This window comes from Chaetomium fimeti (assembly GCF_033439085.1).
Source record: "Chaetomium fimeti strain CBS 168.71 chromosome Unknown B0H64scaffold_3, whole genome shotgun sequence".
Taxonomy (NCBI): Eukaryota; Fungi; Ascomycota; class Sordariomycetes; order Sordariales; family Chaetomiaceae; genus Chaetomium; species Chaetomium fimeti.
This window is the reverse complement of record NW_026944331.1, coordinates 2334146-2351382: the sequence shown is the minus strand read 5'-3', so window position 1 is coordinate 2351382 and position 17237 is coordinate 2334146. Positions and strand designations below refer to the sequence as shown.

The following is a 17237-nucleotide window of genomic DNA, read 5'->3' as shown; positions in this document are numbered from 1 at the left end:
AGTGACATCGGATTGGTTGTAGGGCCGCCGCTAAAGCAGGAAAATACCATTGCCTGGAGTCTTGTCCCCTAATTAGTGTATTCTCTAATTACATGATGAATAAGGACACCGCAAAGGAGCGAATCCTCCATCGCTTCTCCTCAACAAGCACCGGTATCGTGTCGCCGAGCTCAGTGAGGATGGCGTCGGCTTCGGGAACTATTCAGTGATGATATCGTGTTAGCCATCTTCCTTGTGTAGTACTAACATATGCATTGGCGTTGGGAGGTGTTCCCTAGACGCGGGGGGATATACATACCTCGGAGGCGATCAATATCCTCAAGAGTAGCAGGGAAGTTGGGAATAACCTTGCCCGTTCGCAGTGAATACAGCGGCACCAGTTGGCGGTCCGTCGCAGTGACTGACCGGGTATTTTGCAGGCGTGCGATAGCGTTTTTGTTACTATATCAAGTTAGTATGACCTGCTAGTTCATTTCGAGATAAAGGGAGGGCTAGGGGAGCGGACCTCGCTGTTTGATAAGCCTGCATCCTGTCCGATCGACCAGTGAGTTTGGTGACGTAGTCGTTAAGGGTTGCTTCTAGCGTGGTGATGCGGTTTTCGGTGGTGGCTAGCTCGGCGGTCTTGTTGTCTATCTTCGTTTCGAGCTCGGCAATGCGCTTGTCCATGGTGTCAAGCATTGTCCCTAGCTGGTCGATGGCATCGAGCATAGCTTGACCTTGCTCGCCATGTAGCGTCGAAGATGGAGAGAAGCGGTATCCAGGTTATCCATTTTGTTATCTGTGTCAGGGAAATAAGTTTGGGGCGGCTTAGTTTGTTGTTCCAATCTTATGACCTGCGCTTGGAATACTATGTCACATAAGCTTTTATAGATGGTGCTAGGTAACAATGTAATAGATAGGTACTCAGTCACAATGTCCCGCGAGAGCGTTCGGACTACTCTTTTGATCAGCTCGAACATGACGAGCACAATGAACAAGACGAACATAACAGTTGAGTGTAGTTAGAAAACAACGAGCACTTTGTGGGCAACCTGTACTAGGATGTGAAGCCCTGAATTACACGAGTTCACCAAACTAGAACGGAACAAACTTGAAAGCGAACAGGTATTCAGAAGTCCAAAGAAACTGCATTTACTCCATTAACTTGGCTTTTTTCATTCTTTTCTTCTTTTCGTCATGGATTCTTCTTTTTTTCATTTCTTTCATTTGTGTCACGGTCCTTTTCCTTGGGTTTTGTTGCTCGATCTTTTGTAATTTGATGTCTTTTACTCGATTTCTATTCTTCGATTCCTTTTGCTCGATTTGTTTTCTCGGTAACCTGTATTTGTTGCTTTTTGCTTCCCCCTCTGCTTTCCTTCCGAGTTCGGCCTTTTTTTGGCGAGAGGGTGCTCACACCACCTGCAAAACCCGTGCCCACCTTCGCCAGATAGTTTCCTCAAAGGGCTGCTGTGTCCGGCAAACGCCAGTACGTCTTGGCACGCGCGCGCGGGTTGCGCAACATTTTCTAATTTTTATCGATTTTTAGGGAAAAATAGGAGGATAGAAAACTATATACAGCTATATCAACCAAACCACAACATACGCGCGCCGCGCGAATACCTCAAGTAATATATCTAGATACGTAGAATCCGAATTCTGTACCTGATTAATGATGCGGATAATGCGCGTTGAGGTATCGATAGATTTCTGTTTTTCTTGATTTTGTTCGAACTTTTCGAAGATATCTTGGCAAAGCTTGGCAGATCTTAGCGATTTTTAGCAAAAATTTACCAGTTTTTAAAACCATCAAGATCTCAGCGCGTATTATCCGCGTCATTAATCGGGTACAATATTCTGATTCTATGTATTTAGATATATAGCTTAAGGTATTTGCGCGGTGCGCGTATGTGGTGGGTTGGTTGATATAGCTGTAGATAGTTCGACTGATTTCTAGTCTTCTGGCCGTTTTTTCAAAAAATTAGGGCGTGTTCGGCGCGCGCGCACGCCAAGACGAACTGGCGTTTGCCGGACACAGTGATGGATTAGGAAGGTCCCCTGCCTGACTGGATGGCGCGGCACTCGCGGGGATGCCAAAGGACCCCACCTTGCCCCGGTTCCGCAGCGAGCAAACGCTGCTCTATCCGAGCCGAAGTGCAGAAAAGCTTCAGCCGGAACGGTTGGACACAGTTCCAACGAGGGACATACCCGACACTCTCTGTACCTGGCTGGTCGGTTTGAATGGCGTGCGCCCCGGTCAAGGTGGCCGCATTAGCTCCCGCCAGTTGTGACCGCGAGTGGGACTGACTTGGCGGTGAAAGAAACCGTTGGCAACTGTTTTCTCGACACTGCATCACATATTGCAAACAACAAAGGGGCAGCCAAAGGGAGAACACAAACTGGATGATACGCAGGTAGTACTTCGTACTTTGCGGAACCTGGGAGCGGTCGATGTTTCGCAGGAGCATCAGCCGTCTGACATCATTGACCGCCCAGGGCAGATCCCGAGCTTTCGGCCCCCGCGGAAACTTACAGCGAGGTCCCAACCTTGAAAGCGGCAAAAAACGGTCACGTCAGTCCTCGAGAGCCAAGGGACCTACTGCGTAATGCCGGGCTTGTCACGGTATTGTTTTGTAGAGCGTTCTGGAACATTTTCTCTTTTCGCGCAAGTAGAAGTGGCCCCTTCCTTCCCGTCATCAGGTACAGTTAGCTGCGAAGATGGTTCGCTGTTCCCCTGAATTCTTCAACTGTTGTGTTCGTTCGTCGTCTTCGTCGTGTTCATCGCGTTCGGGCCGAGCAGAGCTCAAGATCGTGGACCGACCTCACACCTCGCTTGGTAGCTCCGCTCTCCAGCACCCGACCCCACCTTGCTGACCGGCGTCCCGGTCTCGCCGTTTCTCGGATCTTGATAAGCGCAACACCCCAGGCAGACCCGCACCAAGAACCTGCACGGTGTGCCCTCGAGAGGAGCAAATCCTAAGAAAGACGACCCCAGCGAGTCCACCCCGGCGAAGGGAATGCGGCAGGTGCAGCAGATGCAGCAGCTAGCGTATGCAGCAGGGTTTCCCTTTTCTGGACTTGCTGGAAGCCTAAGAGGCACCAAGACATCCTCCCGCGGATTGACAGGAACCATTCGTTCCCGTTTCTCTGCTTCTCTTTCAAGTTGTTTTAAAATCTTTTTTGGTCACTGTACCACAAACTGATTCCGTTCCCTCCAAAACCACCACCCCGTCGTGGCCCATCCTTCCGCCGGTCTTGCCCCCCTGCTTGGAGACCTGCAGTCGAGATTTGCGAGCCGACCTGCCATGCGCCTCGACGACGCGGGCGAGACGGGTTTCGCGTCGTGTTCCTGGCCAATATGGCGGACCGATGACTTCACCCGTTGCTTCCAGCGAGAGTAAGCACAAAACCCTAACTCCAAACCCAGTCCAGATCCATTCCACGCTTGACAGTCCCGACGCCGCCGTGCTGTGCCGTTGATCTACCTTCCAGCGGCGGCATGGCGTTCTGCAGAACCGTTAAGCTAATCAGCAGAGCTGAAACACAGCTATCTCAAGGTCTTGCTGCCATTGGCCGTCATCGGCCTCTCATTTCTCCAACTCGCCGCCCAAAACATCATTCGAGCCGTTAAGTTAAAAAGTGGTCGAGGATACGAGCGCATTGGCGAGATCCCGACGACGTTATCCCCGCAAACACATACGGAATTGCCGCGAGAGGAAGAGCCGGTTTGCGAGAGCGATGAGGAGGAAGACTTGACCATCACCGGCGGCCGCCTCGCGCTGGTAAAGACAACCACGAAGGGTTCGATCGTGCAAGCCGACACCCCACCCGGCCAGACACTCTCCGTTCTCGTCGAAGAACTCGCTGTTGCGGGGCTGGTGTCCGTCAATGCCGTCGCGCTGGTCAGCGGCGCGTATGGCAGTGAGTGGGGAGGCATTGCTGCCATCGCCGGCTTGGTCGTCTGGGTCTACGTCCTGGTGCTCACGTCGCTCCGGCTCTTCTTGGGAAACACGCAATGGCGTGTCCCGCATATCTGGAACCATACGGCTGCCATTTACAGCTGCCAATGGTTGTTCACATTGGTCGTATTCCGCTCCGTTCTGATCCGCTCGAGTTCCCAGTTGGCCCAGACGCTGGTCATTATCGAGTTTGCGTTGACATCGCTGCTCTTTGGTATGGCTCTCACCACCCGTAAGGGGAACAAGACAATCCTTTTGGAGTGGGAGGACGGCATCGAGCCCGGCCGGGAGAACTTGGCGTCGCTATTCTCGCACTACACCTTCTCCTGGGTCGACACGATCGTCTATTCCGGCTGGAAGGAGCCCCTAAATATCAAGAGGGTTTGGAACTTGCTTCCCAAGGACAAAGCTGCTGCTGTCCTGTCCAATTATCGTCTTTTCAAGAAGACCACCTCGCTGGCTATCCATCTTTTGAAGTATTTTAAAGGGGTCCTGCTTGCGCAAGCTGCCTGGGCTGCCGTAGGTGGCGCGCTCACTTTTGCCCCTACGCTGCTCCTGAGAGCCATTTTGCGATACGTCGAGGACCCCTCGATCGCCCCCAGAAACGTGCTTTGGCTGTACGTCATCCTCCTTCCTCTGACTGATGTCCTTCGCTCCGTCTGCGACGGACAGGCCTTGTGGATAGGCCGCAAAATCTGCATCAACATCCGTGCTATTCTGGTGGGCGAGATCTACGCCAAAGCCCTCCGCAGAAAAGCGGCGGCTGGCAAAGATACCAGCCTCGGCGGCGACCACAAGGATTCCGATGCGACTAAGAAGGGAGGCGTCATCGCGCGGGCCAAACGCCTTCTCGGGCTCGGAAAGGCGTCCAAGAATGGCGGGTCGGGAGCGAACCCTACTACAGATGCTGCTCCCGGCAAGGACAAGGCGGGTGATTCTGACGAGCAGGTCAATCTGGGCACTATCATCAACCTGATGTCCGTCGACAGCTTCAAGGTGTCCGAGGTTACCGCATACATGCACTTCCTCGTTGCGACAGCCCCCACCCAGCTCATCGTCTCCGTCGTCCTGCTCTACCAGGTCATGGGCCTGAGTGCCATCCCTGGCTTTGTGGTTATGGCGCTGCTGCTCCCCATCAACGTTGCGTTTGGAAAAGGTTTCAACTCAAGTCAGAAGAAGATTATGGCTGCTACGGACAAACGTATCCACACGACCAACGAAATCCTGCAGAATATCAGGATCATCAAGTACTTTGCCTGGGAGCACCGGTTCGCCGACATTGTTGACGAGAAACGCCGTGCCGAACTCAAGGCTTTGCGGTGGCGATTCATGATTTGGGCCGCGGCTGTTGCGGTATGGAACACGGTGCCGATTCTCATCACATTCTTCTCCTTCCTTATCTACACTGTTGTTGAGAAGAAGCCGCTGTATCCCTCAGTTGCCTTCACCGCTATCTCCCTGTTCATGCTTCTTCGCTACCCGCTCGACCAGCTCGGCGACATGATTGCCCACGTCCAGGAGTCCCGCGTGTCGATCGACCGTATTGAGGAGTTCTTGTCCGAGGAGGAGACCGAGAAGTTTGCGCAGTTGGGTGTCGACAACGTTGACGAGACTGGCAAACGGGTAATTGGGTTCAAGAAGGCCACCTTCGTTTGGGGCAGCAAGACGACCGTTGCCGATGACGGTTCCATGGCTTTCCGCCTCCTCGACCTCGACCTCGACTTCAAGCTCGGCAAACTGAATGTCATCACTGGCCCTACGGGTTGTGGAAAAACCTCGATGCTCATGGCGCTCCTTGGTGAGATGACTATCATGAAGGGCCGCGTTTTTCTCCCTGGTGGCCGCAGCCGTGAGGATGTCCGCCCCGACCCCGAAACAGGGCTTGCTGAGACGTGCGCCTATGTCGCCCAGCAGGCCTGGCTTGTCAACGCCAACATCAAGGACAATATTCTGTTTTCGGCCCCGCTCGACGAGCAGAGATACCGGGACGTCATCGTGGCGTGCGCGCTTGAACGGGATCTGGAAATCCTGGACAACGGAGACGAGACTTTGGTCGGCGAGAAGGGCATCACCCTCTCCGGCGGCCAGAAGCAGCGCATCTCGCTTGCGAGAGCGGTCTACTCGAACTCGAAGCACTTGCTCATGGACGACTGCCTCAGCGCTGTCGACTCTCATACCGCCCAGTGGATCTTCAACAACTGCATCATGGGCCCGTTGATGCGCCACCGGACTTGCATTCTCGTCTCTCACAATATCCCTCTGTGCGTCCCGCCGGCCGACTACGTTGTCACAATGGCTAACGGCCGCGTCACCGGTCAAGGGACGCCACAAGAGCTCATCGCGGCTGGCGTGCTGCCGGAAGACGCTGCCGTACAGAAGTCCGCTCCAGGCTCCGCTCACATCTCTCGTGTACCTTCTCGCGTTCCCTCGAGTGTCGGCGAGGAGAGCGGTGCGACTTTAATAAACGAGGTGGATGGTGACCAACATAAGACGAGGAACGAGACCACCAAGAAGAAGGAAAACAAGAAGCAAGACGCCATGGAGGAGACCAAGGCAACGGGTGCCGTCAAGTGGCCCGTCATGAAGCTCTACCTGCGGTCTATGGGAAGCTGGTGGTTTTGGATCGTCGCTGGTCTCGTCTTTGGGACGCAGCAATTTTCCGGCGTCGCTACTAGTCTGTGGATCAAGGAGTGGTCCAACCAATACGCCGCCGAGGAGACGGCCAAGATCAGCTTCAGCATGAACTCGCACAGCTACTCGGTCCAAACCCTATCGCCGACGTACTTCGCATCTATCGCGAACTATGTCAAGGGCAACTCGACGACGATCTCCACCTCTGAAATGCCCGAAGTGGATGTAACCTACTACCTGACAGTGCTGGCAGCTATTGGCATAGCGGGCGCGGCCGCAGCTCTGTTCAGAGATTTGTGGATATTCCTCGGTTCTCTCACTGCGTCGTGGAAGCTTCATAATCGCCTGATGACTACGGTGACTGGCGCAAAGTTCAAGTTCTTCGACGTGACGCCACTTGGGCAGATGATGAATCGGTTCAGCAAGGACTTGGAGGCCGTCGACCAGGAGGTGGCGCCCATCGCCATCGGTGTCATGTCGTGTGCTCTGGGCATCGTCGTAACTGTCGTCCTGATCGCCTACATCACACCGATGTTCTTGGTCGCTGGCATCTTCATCGCTCTCGCATACGTGTTCCTTGGGCAGTTCTACCTGCACGCGTCGCGCGACCTGAAGCGACTGGAGTCAGTCGAGCGAAGCCCACTCTTCCAGCAGTTCGGCGAGACCCTCAGTGGTGTCACGACGATTCGCGCGTACGGCGACGAGAGGCGCTTCATCCGGGACAACCTCGCCCGGATCAACACGCAGCTTCGGCCGTTCATCTATCTTTGGGCTGCTAACAGATGGCTCTCGTTCCGTACCGACTGCCTCGGTGACGTCGTGGCCTTCTTTGCCGGCGTGTTTGTCATTGTCGGCCTCGGCAAGATCGATCCCGGCTCGGCTGGTATCTCGCTCAGCTACGCGATTGGATTTGCCGACAACATCCTGTGGCTGGTTCGCCTGTACGCCCTGAACGAACAAAACATGAACTCGGTCGAGCGAATCAAGGAGTATCTGGACGTGGAACAGGAGGCGGCGGCCATCGTGGAGAAGAACCGGCCGGCCGCGAACTGGCCGTCCAAGGGGACGGTCGAGTTCATCAACTACAGCACACGGTACCGCGAGGAGCTGGAGCCTGTGTTGCGCAACCTCACCTTCAAGATCGAGGCCCGGGAGAAGATCGGCATTGTCGGGCGGACCGGCGCCGGCAAGAGCTCGCTCACGCTCGCCATCTTCCGGGCGCTGGAGGCCGACGAGGGCAAAATCCTCATCGACGATGTCGATATTGGCCCGATGGGTCTCCGTGACCTCCGCGAGGCCATCACGATCGTGCCGCAAGAACCAACCCTCTTCATGGGCACCATCCGCAGCAACCTCGACCCCTTTACCCTGTACACAGACGAGCAAATCTTCAACGCGCTCCGCCGCGTCCACCTGATCCAACCCGACGAGCTCGCCGCGTCCACCACACTCACGCTGCCGGAAGCCACAACCGCAACCACCACGATCAACAGCACGAGCGAAGCGCAGACCCCGACGCAACCGTCCCGCCCGGCCTCGGTCATCAACAAGAACGTCTTCCTCGACCTCTCGTCGCCCGTCACCGAGTCGGGCAACAACCTGTCGCAGGGCCAGCGGCAGCTCCTCTGCCTGGCGCGGGCGCTGCTCAAGAACCCGACGGTGCTGGTCATGGACGAGGCCACGGCGTCGATCGACTACGCCACCGACTCGGCCATCCAGGCCACCATCCGCGAGCTGACCAGCACCACCATCACCATCGCCCACCGCCTGCAGACCATCGTCGACTACGACAAGGTCCTCGTGCTCGACAAGGGCGAGATCGTCGAGTACGGCCACCCGTGGGAGCTGATGCGGAAGGGGGCCGGGGGTGTGTTCAGGGGCATGTGCGAGATGAGTGGCGATTATCCGGTGCTTGCCGTCGCGGCGAAGAAGGCGTGGAAGGGCAAGCAGCTGGTGGATGTCGATGAGGATGGGGATGAGGATGCGGAGGAGGGCGGGAGTGCGAGCGGGAGTGGGAGTGCGGCCGCTGCGGCTGCGGCTGCGGCTACCGCGGCCGAGGGGACGCAGGAGTCATAGGGGCGCTTTTGTTGTGGGGATGTGGCGAACTGGGTGTGTGCGCTTGAAGGGGTTGCGGTGTTGAGTTGAAGAGGGTAGGGTGGGGGGGGGGTTCAATGGTACCGGACTTGATGGTGTGTGTGCATACGTACTGGACATGGCAGTTAGTCGGAGTATATAGTAGCCAATCTTGGTGGCTCCGGGGCGAGGGTGGGCGTCGTGTCCTATGGGACGTGCGATGGAAAAGAAAGGTATGGGTTGATGCCGCCCTCGCCCCCACCCGAAGATAGGAGATCCGGGCACAGAGCGGATAGGTCCATGGTGTTGTTTTTAGGTTGGGCAAAAAGAAATACGTTTGCATTCTGTTACATTAACGGGTCCCTCAGTGATGTCGTCACCGTGCCGTGAAGAGGTTCAAGGGATTCAGTCTCCAGAAGGAGCCTGAGAATACCCGATGGAAAAGCTGAGAAGCTCGTGTCATCACCGAGTACCCGAGTTGGCCGATGCCATAATAGCTAGTCCTCAAAGGTTATCGGTATTCGGCATTCGGCATAGTCTCATCTCAAGCTGCTGCTTGTCAAGGGCTGTGTGTGATCGATCCACAGGGGCGGTTGGGGGTCACACAGAGATGCGACAGCCGTCCGAAAGTGACGATGGGGGTTGTATGACGCCGTCATGGTAGGGCGACCACGTGGTTACCTGGGTCCTGGGGATCTTATATAAAGACTTGTTGTGCCACAGTTGGAGGTGTGATGGGCGTTTATGGCTTTTTGCGAGCGCAGCAACGGGGTACGATTCACAGGCTGGTTACCTAGTTTTCATCACCAGCCAGACTTGAGTGGAGGGTACTAGAATAGAGGTAGGGTTAAGACACCACCACCTGGGGGTTGTTTAGGGACTTTTCGAGATATACTGACAATAGTATTTACACAGGGCATCTTGAAGTATCAGGAACAGCAAGACGGTCGATCAAGCAAATCGTTGGCTGTGGGATAGATTTTACAAGATATCCACGTTTGGGAATTACCAGATCGGCATCCATTCGTTAGTCGCAGCAAGTCAAGATACAGCCTCAGGTTCGCGGCCAAATGGAACGAGCTTGCTCTTGGTCTCCAAATCTCGCCATGGCCGCTCAACCAACACAAACGTTCTTTAAGTCAGAACCCGGCAAAGGGGACGACTCACCGTAAGCTACTACTACCCCCCCCCCCCTTCTTATTCCTTATCACCGCGGATCACTAACTTCACCAGTCCACCACCACCACCCGTCGACTCCCCAGACCCAAACCCCGACCCCCCTCCGCCACCCCCAACGCCAACTCCCGACCCACCCCCCCAATCCAAAGTCAACCCGCCCCCAACCCAAGACCCTCCGCCACCACCACCACCACCACCACCACCACCAAGCTCCACAGTCTACCTCTCCGTCACAATCACATCAACCACCACAAGAACAAAGTCCCTAACACCCCCAACAACCCTCCAAACCCTCACCTCATCAACACCCCCCCACCCATCAAGCACCGCCCGTCCCGACCCGTTCCCAAAGCCAGCGGGGACAGGACTACCCCCCGAACCCGCCACCACCAACAGCGCTAACGTTAGCAACAACGAAGCCCTCGACCTCGTCAAGATCGGCGTGCCCTCGGTAGTCGGCGGGCTGATGCTGTTCGGGGCGGTGTTTGCGGCGGCGTGGTGGGTGTGCGTGGTGCGGGTGCGGCGGCGGAGGGAGGAGATGAGGAGAGTGAAGGGGAAGGGAAGGGCTGTTGATGCTAATGTTGAGGAGGTGGGGGAGGGGGTTGTGGAGCGGAGGGGGGTTGGGGATAGGGGGGATGCTGGGGAGGGGGATTGGGAGGGGAGTGGGAAGGGGGGCGGGGATTGGGAGAGGAGTGGGAATGAGGATGGGGATGGGGATGATGCCGGTGAGGATTGGAGGGATAGTGTTTATGGTTTTGCGGGGGATGATGAAGACGGGAAGGGGTACGGTTTCGAGCGCGAGGCGGTGGTTCCTATCGTCATGATGGGGGATGATGCAGCACAGGGCAGTGGGAGTGGTGCCTCGGGGACGGGGTATGGGAACCTAGGGCGTGGAGCGGCAGTACCGGAGCAGGGGAATGGGTTCGAGAGGGGGTATTGGGGTGATAGGCACTGGATGGGCGGGTGAAGTTGGCGGTGATGGTGAACGCGCAGTTTCTGGCAGCGCTTTTGGAATTATAATCTTGGCCAGCTCTCAGGGTGTCTGCTTTGGTGAGAGAGCACGGGTGGAATATCAAGCGTGGTCTTTTGCCTGCATATCCATGGCTTGTCTACACAGAAATGATATGCATGGCCTATCCGGCCTGCTTCCATGAACAGTGGCAACTAATGAAGAAAAAGCAAGGCACCCGGAGCGTCCCTCAAAATTTCCCGACTTTTAGATTTCACCACATTTTGTACTTGCTTACTCGTGAGGCTTTTTCCCAAAGAGCCCATCACCCCGCAAATTACAGCCCCGGCCGCTTAGTCCGTCGCGACACAGCCCGCCGCAGCTTCGTGCGACCCGACCCAATCTGAGACGCGCACATCCGTTGGGCGAGGCAGAGCCTCACGGTAGGTGGCTATGCTCCCCTCTTCTCCTTTGAATTACCTCAAAGCCAATGTCGTGTGCCTTGATGTTGTTCATGAAACACTTCTGTTCTGGGCGGTATCATCTTCTTGGCCGAAATAGGGGTATTCTTCTCTGCCTTCTTTGTGTCGTTTCAACAGCAATTGTTGGTGGCGAGCTGGTAACCTTGATTAAAAAAGCGCTTTCCAGTGCGAGAGATATTGTGTTCCGCGTCCAGGAAGTTAGTCAACAAACTCTACCTAAGGCGTCCTTAGGAATGCTAATTCGTATACTCTTATAGAGCCATCAGCAGACCCGACCTTAGCAGATTCGCCATGGCCCCCACGGTCCCTCTCAAGTCTTTCCGGATGGGCGACCTCCAGATCATGAGACAACAGCAAGTGATTATGATTTGTTTCGTTTTCGCTTGCATTCTCATGGTCGCGGTTGTCTTGCTGTACGCCCGCCAACCCGCCTCCAACCCGCCGTCGCCGTCGCCATCGCAAGACGATGCTAAACACAGCGACGGTGCTGACCCGGATTTGGAGGCTCTCCCTGTCGATATTAGGGAGGCTGAACCGACGGAAACAACCCCATTGCTCTTGTCCGTCACCGGGGGGTCCGAGAGCTCGAGGACCGGACGTTCCGACAGCTCTGACAGCTCCTCCGACAGCTTCCCCGACAGTCCCGGACCTTGGTTTTCGGCGACGGCCAATAGTTCTTGAGAGGATTCGGCGTTGCTATTAGCATTGATTGAGCTGGTTGGGGGACTTTGGACACTGATTCCTTCTTTGTCTTTATTGAGGATGTTTGCTCGGGTTTGACACAGGCGGGCGCGAGACGTGTGTTAGCACCTGTGGTTTTAATATGACAAGAAAAAAAAACATCAAATACCCCAGTCCTTCGTTGGACTTCCTCTACATAGTAGTAGTAGTGTACGTGCAATAAATACGGTAATTGCCGCCCATCTTCACACACCCATATGTAGTTTTGTATGTACATGTAAAAGCTTCCTCCCGAATCGTCCCATCTTGCACCCAACCAACACTGACCCCCTCATCTCCTCATCCTCATAGCGTCCGGATCAAACAGCCCCCTCACCACCACCGGCTTCTTAAATCCCGTCAACCACATACCCAGGAACTGCGTCCCCACCAAAGTGCCGATCATGAGCCCCGAGATGATGTAGAGGTAGATGGGGATATCGGGCATCGCCATCTCATGTCCGTCTGTGCCCCCCATCTCTGCGTTTGTTTACTGGCGAGTGACGTGGGAGTTGCAATGTGAGATTTGACGCAAACTGTTGACGGATGGGGGTGGTTGTGGCCCCTGAGGCGATGCTTGAGACTGGGTCCTTTTCTGGTATATTAGTTAAAGATTGGTCGTCGGTACCCAAGTGGTTTGTGCTCACCGATTTCTTAAAGGAGTATATGTAGGCAGTTCACCTTCGACGGGCCGTCGTGCTCATAGACCGCTGATTTGTCTTTGTCTGATCGCCACACTTGTCGGACGCTCCAGAACGCAGTAAGCAGGTGCCGCTGAGGCTGAAATACGCAGTCCTTTATTCGGGGCTCTGAGCCACTGTGCGCTTGCGTAACTGGGGTTGAAGCTTTGGGCCTTTGTCTTAGTACGTTATGGCTGGCTGGTCGTCAACTGCTGCTGCACCACATGAATTGATAAAAACGACGGTGAGAGAGCTCGTTTCCGATGGGGTTCGGACTTGAAAAATAACTCTTCTCAGTTGGAAGGAAGCCTTGGGCTGTCAGGGGTATGAGTTCACTAAACCCGGATTTGTCTTGTCTTGTCCTCTGTCCGACTTGGCAGCGGGACCTCGTGCCGTGAGATAAGAAGCGACATTGGTCGTGTTTCAGGTGAGGCTTGGATTTCTGCCATGTCAGCATGTGCTCTGTGACAGCGAGAGGGTTGGTGGCGCAAACCACGTTGGAATTGCTGCGCTACGGGCAAACTTGGACGCCACAAAGTAACGGCGGCTGTAATTAGAACTCTTGATTGCACCTTGCAAATACGCGGAGCGGACTATATGATATCTCAGGCAACACTACGCCCTCTAAGTGACACTAGGAGACTTCCTACCACGTCGTTTGCTCCTAAATGTATAACATGATTCGTCTTCCCCTTCATAACACCCCTTAGAGCGTTACGAAACCCCATCTCCCACCCATTCCACCCACTGTTCCTCACCAGACACGCCCGACCCTCGCCCCAACCCATCCAGGATATCCTCAAACCCCATATCCACACCATCCAGCGCCCATTCCTCTCCATCTTCACCAACCACAGTGCTCGGCACATCTGGCCCAACCCCATCCCCCTCCAACCGCTCCACCTCCACGACCCCAAAATGCGGAATCAACACCTTCACCACCCTCCCCCCATCCAACACCCTCCCCACCCCACCTTGGACACTCCCACCCCCTCCACCAACACACGACCCGGTGCGATACACACCCCCGCGCGCCGCATCCTCCTCCATCCCAAGCAGCCGCCCTAGCACGTCCGCCATCTCCCCCGTCGCCACGTCATCCACATGCACACCCGCAAGCTGCTCGATGCAAACCAGCGTGCGCTCGGCCAGGCCGCGGTCGCTGGGCCGCTGGTGCGCGAGGAGGGAGAGGTGGTTTATCATCATCCCGCCATTACCACTACTATCTATGGAGTCTTTTTCGGGGTTGGTGTTGTGGTTGTGGTTTTGGTGGTGGTTGTTGTAGTTGTTGTGCTGCCGGCGCCGCCAGCCCCAGCCCTGGATGTGTGCGACGCAGAGCGTGGCGGCGGCGATGAAGGCGAAGAAGTCCATGCCGCGGCAGTAGGGGGCGGTCGGGCTCAGGGCGCGGAAGGCGAGGAAGCGGGCGAGCATCTCGCGCGTGGCGGTCATGGCGGTGAGTTGGCTGTAGGTGTGGTCGTGCCGGCTGGTGTGATCTGTTGACGACGGTGGATGGAGGAGGTAGGGTAGATGTAGGCGTCCGACGAGGTGGAAGTGCACGAATTGGTCCATGAGGGTTGTGCCGTTGGTGAGGGCGGTGGTGGGGTTGGTGAGGGATGTGGCGCTGAGGTCTGGTGTGAGCCACCACTGCGCTGGCATTGAGGCCGAGGCTGTTTGCAGTAAAGTGTCAATTTCGCGTGTTGTGGTGTAGTCGTTCATGTCGGCGGTTGTGCGTTGCAGGATGCGGCCGGCCGCGAGGCAGTCCAGCCGCCGCATCTTCTCCTGGGATGTGCAACGCTCAAGCGCTCTTGGGCTTGCGAAGACATCGTCGAGCGAGCTCTGCGGCAGATCTAGCATGAGTGATGTGTAGCGGTCTGCCTGGAGCAGACGTAGCCATAGGTTCTGGGGGTCGATGAAAACTCGAGGCCCGGTATCGAATACCTCCAGCGACGGGGTGTCTACGTCGGCTCCTCGGTGTAGACCCATCATCTGCGCCATGGTTATTGCCCGGCGGATGGCGACCCAGGCACGGCGGAGGTTACCGGCGAGATCGTGATACAGACTCTCCATCATGATGCACTCTATGCCTTCGATTGAGTTGGCGAGCTCATCGTTGCCCGTTACGAGGCTAGCTGCCTCCACCACCCCAGACGCAATATTGTAGCAACTGGGACTCGTATCTGTTGCTGCATCCTCAGATAAAGGCCCGGCCACAGGCCCTTGTAAGAATATGCCGAGAAGTAGGAGCTTTCGCGCAACAAATACGGGGTGGGAGCCCGGTGGTGGCATCTGCAGTATGTCTTGCACTGATGCGGAACCAGAATAGGGCATGCCCGAGGCTTTAAGCACAAGAGATTCGGAGGACTCGACTTGGCCACTCAAAAGGCGATCAAGCTCGTGTTGACTGGGCCATGCTTCAGCGAGTCTCTGAGAGAGTTTGCCGAGCTTGGAACTAGCCGCCACTGGCTTATCGCACGCCCAGGTAATGGATGTGTCTGGAGTGAGCAGCCTGGGGAGAGGCATTGAGCCGGCTAGAATGTTTCTGCCAAAGATGTTCGCATCTGGGGTTGACCTAAATAGTCCATCTCCCAGAAAGATGCCCGAAAACGCATTGGAATCTCGGGTCATCTGCTCAACTAGCTTTTTAACCAGCCTCTCCATGCGGCCCAACCTATCATGGACATCGACTTGGTTGCTGTTGACGACGCTCGCGACTGTGGGTTGTGGTACGTCGGGCAACTCCTGGCTCACACATGCCGTCCCACGGCGCTTACAGGGTTTGCAGAGAGTGTCTGTGGGCGCCGCAAACAAGCACCGGACCTTCCGCCGCTTACACTCCCAGCAGCTCCTCGTGCCTTTCCGGACCTTCTTCCGCGGCCGTTGTGCTTCATGTTCAGCCAGAAGGGAGTCGGAGTCGGGGAATTCGTGCATAGGGGGGGTTGTATCCGTCATATCTCCGGCATAAAAACGGCCGAGCGAAGGGATGTGGTTCGGTTGGAAAGGGGCTACAACGCGATGGAGGCTCGCCGTTGAAATCCGGAGAGAGCATGAGGATGGGGGTCGAAAGGATTCCGCCGAGGCTCGGCGGACGAAACATGTTTTAGTCAGCATTGGGCTGGGCACGCTGGGCTTGGGGGTTTGAGGGGGGATGTGCAGGGGGGAGGGAGGGATAGGGATAGGGATAGGGGTAGGGGTAGGAATGGGGTAGGGGTAGGATAGGGGTAGGGTCTAATTGTGAGGTTCTTCTCATACTAGGTAAGGTACCTATTACCCTTTTCCAGCTTGGGGTTAAGCTCGTTATTCTTAAAGGGCCATTAGGAGGGTAGGGTATGACTATTACCTAGTTACTATTCAAGGCTAGTAGACATAACTGTACGAAATCTGTGCCGTATGAGCGAAAACACAGAGCCACAAATGCTGGTAATCGCCGTTGTCCCTCCAACAACGATGGCGAGTATCTGGTCCAGGTCCTGGAAGGATACATTTGGGGGCGGTCCCAAAAGAGCCTTCAATCCAAGGATGACCCGGAGAAGATAGAAGAGTGTAAGGACATAGCCTAGAAGGGTGATACTAGGCAACACACTGGCAGAAAGAAAACAATACGTGTCCTGTGGCCAAAAGAAGGTTGCAGAGTCCCTGTCGAATATTAAAGTCCTCTAGATCCAAGCCCGCGAGTCTTCTCAAGAACGGTGATTCTGTAAATCCAATCTTCACGAGGTTAAAGAAAAAGGTCAATATTCCAAAAATGAATATGAAGACTCCTTGAATAATCCGGTACTCGGAGTACGAGTCGTTGAGCGGCGAGAAGACCGAGATGCCTCGGACAAAGTGCATCAACGCGCTGGGGTACCCGTCGGCGATGTGGAGGCGGCCCAACTTGCTGCTCCCGTACGTTGATATGGCCACGTCCAGCATAGAATTAAGCGTGCAGATGCCCATCGTATATTCCGGGCAGATACCTCGCTTCGCAGTTACGGCGATCCCCGCCACAACTGTAACAAGTGTCACCACGACCCTGAAATGAAGTCAGCGGGAAGGTAACGGCCACCACCATCGGGAAGGCCGGGTAAGGCAGCTGGTGAAGATGATGAAGACGGCCACGCTGATGAAGCTGTCGAGGACCCCCATTGCTGCCCGCACGGTCAAGATATGGGTCGCAGGGATGGGGCCGTATCCCGGCGGCACGGCGTCGATGCGCGGCCAGACGAGGATGTCCAAGGGGGACAGCTCCCCGCCCCTCAGCGAGATGTCACCGATGGCGATCCATACGACGACAAGGGTTAGGATGAGCTCTGTGTCTGCGTGCCAGAGCCAGCGGGCCTCGTGCGCCAAACGTGCGTACACAACCCAAAGTGTCCCCCAAAGTGTCCAACCACATGTCCAACTGCGTGTCGTCTCGGCGGTCGTCGGGGGTTTCGAATACGGAGTATGCCTTAGGCCAGCGAGCACGGCGGCAAGGAGGTCCATATGCCATGCAGCTAGGACACCCCCACCCGTAGTATCCCGAGACGGCGACATCAGGGTCGAGGAGGGGCTCGAAGTCTAAAGATGTTGGTTCAGCGAGAGTCCGAGTCAGGGGCTGTCTTGGGGA

At 55.7% G+C, this 17237-nt stretch overlaps 6 protein-coding genes across 6 annotated transcripts; 3 read left to right on the top strand and 3 right to left on the bottom strand.

The window, feature by feature from the left end:
• Window positions 1–88: 88 nt before the first annotated feature.
• Window positions 89–666, bottom strand: B0H64DRAFT_431291 (uncharacterized protein; the record flags this gene model as incomplete). The annotated part of the gene is made up of 3 exons (XM_062805961.1): window positions 89–198; window positions 299–441; window positions 506–666. 3 exons carry the CDS (start codon window positions 664–666, stop codon window positions 89–91), a joined length of 414 nt encoding a protein of 137 aa, XP_062660842.1.
• Window positions 667–1094: 428 nt separating this feature from the next.
• B0H64DRAFT_122626 (uncharacterized protein) lies at window positions 1095–1585 on the top strand. Its single transcript, XM_062797981.1, has one exon. It carries the CDS (start codon window positions 1259–1261, stop codon window positions 1523–1525), a length of 267 nt encoding a protein of 88 aa, XP_062660841.1. The 5' UTR covers window positions 1095–1258; the 3' UTR covers window positions 1526–1585.
• B0H64DRAFT_122629 (uncharacterized protein) lies at window positions 1586–2563 on the bottom strand. Its single transcript, XM_062797982.1, has 2 exons — window positions 2185–2563; window positions 1586–1937 (listed from the first exon to the last, which is right to left on the bottom strand). The coding sequence occupies exons 1-2, from the start codon at window positions 2442–2444 to the stop codon at window positions 1646–1648; spliced, it is 552 nt and encodes a 183-aa protein (XP_062660840.1). The 5' UTR covers window positions 2445–2563; the 3' UTR covers window positions 1586–1645.
• Window positions 2564–3066: 503 nt separating this feature from the next.
• B0H64DRAFT_122603 (uncharacterized protein) lies at window positions 3067–8719 on the top strand. Its single transcript, XM_062797980.1, has 2 exons — window positions 3067–3373; window positions 3524–8719. The coding sequence occupies exons 1-2, from the start codon at window positions 3282–3284 to the stop codon at window positions 8640–8642; spliced, it is 5211 nt and encodes a 1736-aa protein (XP_062660839.1). The 5' UTR covers window positions 3067–3281; the 3' UTR covers window positions 8643–8719.
• Window positions 8720–9546: 827 nt separating this feature from the next.
• B0H64DRAFT_431289 (uncharacterized protein) lies at window positions 9547–11062 on the top strand. Its single transcript, XM_062805960.1, has 3 exons — window positions 9547–9807; window positions 10215–10316; window positions 10563–11062. Exons 1-3 carry the CDS (start codon window positions 9710–9712, stop codon window positions 10783–10785), a joined length of 423 nt encoding a protein of 140 aa, XP_062660838.1. The 5' UTR covers window positions 9547–9709; the 3' UTR covers window positions 10786–11062.
• Window positions 11063–13313: 2251 nt separating this feature from the next.
• B0H64DRAFT_431288 (uncharacterized protein) lies at window positions 13314–15722 on the bottom strand (the record flags this gene model as incomplete). The annotated part of the gene is made up of 4 exons (XM_062805959.1): window positions 15481–15722; window positions 13675–15360; window positions 13398–13491; window positions 13314–13341 (listed from the first exon to the last, which is right to left on the bottom strand). The coding sequence occupies exons 1-4, from the start codon at window positions 15596–15598 to the stop codon at window positions 13314–13316; spliced, it is 1926 nt and encodes a 641-aa protein (XP_062660837.1). The 5' UTR covers window positions 15599–15722.
• Between the last annotated feature and the right edge of the window lie 1515 nt (window positions 15723–17237).

What these genes read in the sequence shown, in the direction of transcription:
- B0H64DRAFT_122603 (XM_062797980.1), top strand. Translation starts at nt 3,282, where the DNA reads ATGCGCCTCGACGACGCGGGCGAGACGGGTTTCGCGTCGTGTTCCTGG. An exon ending in ACCCGTTGCTTCCAGCGAGA is followed by an intron (nt 3,374 to 3,523) that starts GTAAGCACAAAA and finishes GCTGAAACACAG; the next exon opens with CTATCTCAAGGTCTTGCTGC.
- B0H64DRAFT_122629 (XM_062797982.1), bottom strand. Translation starts at nt 2,444, where the DNA reads ATGCTCCTGCGAAACATCGACCGCTCCCAGGTTCCGCAAAGTACGAAG. An exon ending in CCAGGTACAGAGAGTGTCGG is followed by an intron (nt 1,938 to 2,184) that starts GTATGTCCCTCG and finishes AAAAACGGCCAG; the next exon opens with AAGACTAGAAATCAGTCGAA.
- B0H64DRAFT_122626 (XM_062797981.1), top strand. Translation starts at nt 1,259, where the DNA reads ATGTCTTTTACTCGATTTCTATTCTTCGATTCCTTTTGCTCGATTTGT.
- B0H64DRAFT_431289 (XM_062805960.1), top strand. Translation starts at nt 9,710, where the DNA reads ATGGAACGAGCTTGCTCTTGGTCTCCAAATCTCGCCATGGCCGCTCAA. An exon ending in GGCAAAGGGGACGACTCACC is followed by an intron (nt 9,808 to 10,214) that starts GTAAGCTACTAC and finishes CACCACCAACAG; the next exon opens with CGCTAACGTTAGCAACAACG. An exon ending in GCGGTGTTTGCGGCGGCGTG is followed by an intron (nt 10,317 to 10,562) that starts GTGGGTGTGCGT and finishes TTGGAGGGATAG; the next exon opens with TGTTTATGGTTTTGCGGGGG.